At 40.6% G+C, this 5,036-nt stretch overlaps 1 protein-coding gene across 1 annotated transcript in view; it reads left to right on the top strand.

The window, feature by feature from the left end:
- LOC110460383 overlaps positions 1-4,485 on the top strand; it is a 75,887-nt gene extending 71,402 nt beyond the window's left edge. The window contains exons 4-5 of the mRNA XM_021513258.1: positions 428-566; positions 2,181-4,485. Of these exons, the coding sequence (XP_021368933.1) occupies positions 428-566; positions 2,181-2,923 (882 nt within the window). The 3' untranslated portion in view covers positions 2,924-4,485. The remainder of the gene's footprint in view (positions 1-427; positions 567-2,180) is intronic.
- Positions 4,486-5,036: the final 551 nt, after the last annotated feature.

Genomic DNA, 5,036 nt, shown 5'->3' with positions numbered 1-5,036 from the left:
GTCAGGTAAGTTATACCGTGTATATATCTGACCAGTTACCAACCCCAAGTCAGGTAAGTTATACCGTGTATATATCTGACCAGTTACCAACCCCAAGTCTGGTAAGTTATACCGTGTATATATCTGACCAGTTATCTACCCCAAGTCTTGTAAGTTATACTGCTGCCGGTTAAGATCTGATCTCGTAAGTAGCATGAATCATGTAACATGAAGATTGCGACCGTTGGTCATATCATAGTACAAATGTGTCATACCAGCTGTCAAAAGTGTCTTTAGAAACTTAAAGTTAGGTAGCATTTCTATTTAAAGGCAATTATTTATTTCAATTAAAATCTAACAGTCCTTGCCATTTGGTGTAGGAGAAGGTCGCTGGAAAAGGCAACACGTGTACCAGGTCACTTATGTCCGTGAATATTTCGTCTTGCAGTTGGGCGATTCTAAGGTGTGTCCTTCTGTGAACCCAAAAGCCGGACAAAGGGCGATCCTGATAAAGAACAATGACGGAGATTGGGGAGTTCTGATTGGTCAATGGACAGGGTACCGGCGAGGAATTCCGGGAATCACAGGTAAACATCATCTTAATCCAAACAAGTTACAAGTTTGAGAAGATAGACAGAACCCTAACCCTACAGGTATCTTGGGTACAAAGTTGTTGAGCATAAAATCACCGACTGCATGTTTTTCTTGGATAACAGGTTTGGACCCTGTATTTTGTTCAAANGGGGGGTGGGGGCGGCGGCGGCGGCGGATATACGCCGCAATTGGCCAGTTCTAAATCGTGATGAGTTAACGTAAAAAATGACGTCGCCGTTTGTAACGTTGCTTTTGATTGGCTGATACAGCGGCGTAACAATTTCTGAGAGAAAAGAGTCCAATAAAAGTGGATTTCCACAGGGATTGATGAAGGTGACATTGTACATACCGTACTAGTCATCGAAACGTCACATAGAAACTATTATTGGTTGTGTAAAAAGAACTATTTATAATCATACTTACAAACCTGAAAAATGTTAAGAAATGACCTTATTTGTAGTTCACTTAAAATTACAGTAATCCAATTGAATATTTATGTATGGAAAAATGATAAGCAATGTTTTGCAGGAAACAATATGCATATAAAGAACAATTGTAGATATGTCATAAAAGTAAGTACAAATATATGTTATCTGACGTCACAGATAACATTCGTTTGTTCTCACAGACAAGGTTACAACCTATTGATCTAATATCAATTACGATTGGTCAAATATATTGATACAAAATGTTTAACGGGAACTACGATTGGTTCAATTTATTGATCTAACTGGAGCTTCAATAAGTCGTAAAATAGGGAGGTTAATAGCACAAAGCATTTTTTTATCACTTCAATCAAAATCGGTGAGTAGATAACTGAGGTTTTTGTGGATCCACACCGAAGACATCTCTCGCCCAAGTTATGGGGAGGTCTCCGATTGATGCCCTCATCTTTGTACTGGCCCATAGCAAACTTTAATAGAGTTTATAATGCTAATGGTTTTATCTAAGGTTGTTTGCAATTCATGGTGATCAAATAGATCAGCCCTGGAATGACGGCGAGGAGTCCCCAGGCGCCGCCATTATTACTTCACGTCCTCGAAACGTGATAAAATGTTTGAATATTCAAGATGGCATTAATCACAAGCACGTGTGTGATCTGGTTCATAAAATATGTACAAAGTCTAGATTGTTGGTTAAATGAAATTTTGTTTTTGTCGGGTTTGCAATAAGGTGATATTGTAAAGCTATTTCTACGACATACACAATGAGAATTAAGCTACACAGACATCTAAATCTTAAAGACATGCAATTACCTGCTACTTAAGTAACGCCAAGGCCGTTATGGTCGAGGGTGATAAAACTGAAAAGTTATTACAGCAATGTTACTACAATTCTTACATTGGTAAATATTGGTAACCTATACTGTTACAAACTTGAATATGATTGAAGTAATACATTGGTTAGATATATTTTAGTGCTGCCTTCGTCATCACCGTTCTGTATATCATCATACAAAAGGAACAACTCACGCTCGCCAAAAAATAAAAATCTTGAAAATTAACAAAGGAAAACATTATATGAAATCGATATTGCTAGTCCCATCTATATTGGGGAGGATCTCTGACTTTGGATTGACATTTTATCTCACATTTCGTTTCTTGCAGGGCGGAAAAACAAAAAGGGTCAGAAAGGAGTACAAGGTAGCTGCGGAACGCTGAGTATACGTTTCTTCCGCAGTCACACTGCACAGTGGCAACAAATGGCGTTGCCTTACCTTGACAATGTGTTCAAGTTTCGCCTTCACGAGGCCGATGTCGACTTACGACATGGTGTAGTCCAGATAAAGTCGGACAGTAACGAGATAGCCGAGAACATAGCTCTTGCGTTCAGCGTTGCTCTGTTACACGTTCTTTGTCAACCTCGAGTGCTAACTACAGTTACTGCAAACGGCACTAGTCCTGGTACACCAATGCGTGGACCCAGGCCAATCAATCGCGTGCCGGCCGATGACCTTGGCCTTGTTGTTGCCGCTGGTTTCTCGGTGGATACTCCTACAAATACTTATATTCGACGTTTGCACCGAACGAATGCATGTGCAGGCTGTTCGACGAGAGAGGCGGACTACGGTGGCCTCGGTCACATGTACGCAGACCTGGAAGCGGTAGAACTGGCAATGGACGAGATCGGGGTGGAGGCCGACATTAACCAGATACAGTCGGATACAGCCGCTACCGCTGCAGACGCCGATATCGCAGCAAACTCGGGAGCCGACGGCGGTGAAGCGGGTGTCGACGGAGGAGAGGCGGGAGGCTGTGGTGGCTGTGGGGGTTGTGGCGGATGTGGTGGCTGTGGAGGGTGTGGTGGAGGGTGTGGAAGTTGTGGAGGATGTGGTGGGTGCGGAGGATGAGATACTACGTCACAACAAAGAAAGGTGACGTCAGCTTGTATCACATATCCACTCTGGAGAAGACACTCCGGGGAGAAGGACCAGACTACGCTAAACTGTGTATCTAGTAAAATATTGGTCATCGAGTGTCCAGCACAGATATTGTCTGCAACACACATACTATTAGCACTTGAAATAGCCAGTGGGCAGTGGGACTGGGCCGAACACATATACGGTAGACTCTATGCATTTCACTGCTGTTCTCACGTACCAATACCGCATAAAACGCCGAGAGTTGTGTAGTTATATTAGTGACAGTGGACCAATGGGTGATCTGTATTCTATGACGTTTCTTGGTGTGACGTAGTCACCCGATCACGTGATATGTATACTGTGGTCGAGTCCTTCCATAGGCTGCTTGTCTGTTTGTAAATAAAGTGAATGTGAATGTAGTGAGTAAGTATCAAATATCTAATTGTAAATTCAAAATATTCTAATCTTAAGTGCTATGTTACATCCCATTTCCATGTTTTGTCATTTAATGTTGCCTTTAAATTAGTATCATGGTGAGTCATGCCGGATTCTAGTTCGTGAGTTTTAGTACTATCGTGCCGGATTCTAGTTCCGTGAGATTTAGTATCATGCCGAATTCTAGTGTTACGTTTAGTTAAGTGAGGTAAAGGTATATTACTTGACACTTGTATAAATTATTCAAATTTAACTAACTGCCTTCACATCAGTAACACGCGTTTGTATGTTTACACGTATTTGTACATTAACGTGTTTTATGTTTACATGTATATGTGTGTTCACAAGTGTATGAATAAACGTTCACACACGTGCTTGTTTACACGTGTTTGTACGTTAACACGTGTTTGTATGTTGTTACATGTTTGTCGTTTACGCGTGTTTTTATGTTTACACGTGTTTTTACATTGACACGTGGTCGTATGTTTATACATGTTGTATGTTCACACGTGTTTGTATGTTTACACGTGTTTTCACATTGACACGAGGTTGTATGTCTATACATGTTGTACGTTTACACGTGTTTGTATGTTTACAAGTGTTTTTACATTGACACGTGGTTGTATGTCTATACATGTGTATATGTTTACACATATTAGTACGTGTTTTTATGTTCACACGTGATTGTATTTTCACATGTATTTGCATGTTCTCCACGTCATGTTTGTGTTTGAACTTGTGTAATTGTACACGAGTTTGTTCAATAATGTGTTTGTTTGTTCACAGGGGTTTTGTTTTTGTTTACACGTGTATGTATATTTTCACCTGTTTGTGTGTTTACATGTTTTTACGTGTTTACACGTGTCAGTATGTTTATACGTGTTTGTACAATATGTATGTTAACATGTGTTTCAAAAGTTACACGTATTTGTTTGTTTGCGTTTGTCTATGTGTTTATACATGTAGGTGTTTGCATGTTTACACGTATATGTTTATTTACACCTGTTTGTTCACACTTATTTTTTGTTAACACCTGTTTGTGTTAACACATGTCTCACTGTATCTGTGTGTACACGTATTCCACTATGTCTGTGTTAACACGCGTCTCACTGTGTCTTTGTAATATCCAATATAAATAAACATGTGTTTACACATGTCTCACTGTGTCTGTGTTTACACGTGTCTCACTGTGTCTGTGTTTACTCGTGTCTCACTGTGTCTGTGTTTACTCGTGTCTCACTGTGTCTTTGTTTACACGTGCATCACTGTGTCTCTGTTTACACATGTCTCACTGTGTCTGTGTTTACTCGTGTCTCACTGTGTCTGTGTTTACACGTGTCTCACTGTGGCTGTGTTTACACGTGTCCCACTGTGTCTCTGTTTACACGTGTCTCACTGTGTCCCTGTTTTTGTCTCACTGTGTCTGTGTTTACACGTGTCTCACGGTGGCTGTGTTTATACGTATTGGAATTTTTACACGTATTGGTATGTGTACACGTTTTTGTGTTTACACGTATCCCCCTGTTTCTCTGTTTACACGTGTCTATGTTTTCAGGCGTCAGACCGTCAACGATAATGACATGTAACTCTCCACTACTTGGTCTCGGGTTCGAGGCCTATGTGATGCAGTCGCTAGGTCTTTTTCTCCTAGTACTCCGGTCCCCCC

The sequence above is a fragment of the Mizuhopecten yessoensis genome, unplaced genomic scaffold, assembly GCF_002113885.1.
Source record: "Mizuhopecten yessoensis strain PY_sf001 unplaced genomic scaffold, ASM211388v2 scaffold10377, whole genome shotgun sequence".
NCBI lineage: Eukaryota > Metazoa > Mollusca > Bivalvia > Pectinida > Pectinidae > Mizuhopecten > Mizuhopecten yessoensis.
Note: the sequence above shows the minus strand (reverse complement) of the source record. Positions and strands in the feature narration are given on the sequence as shown.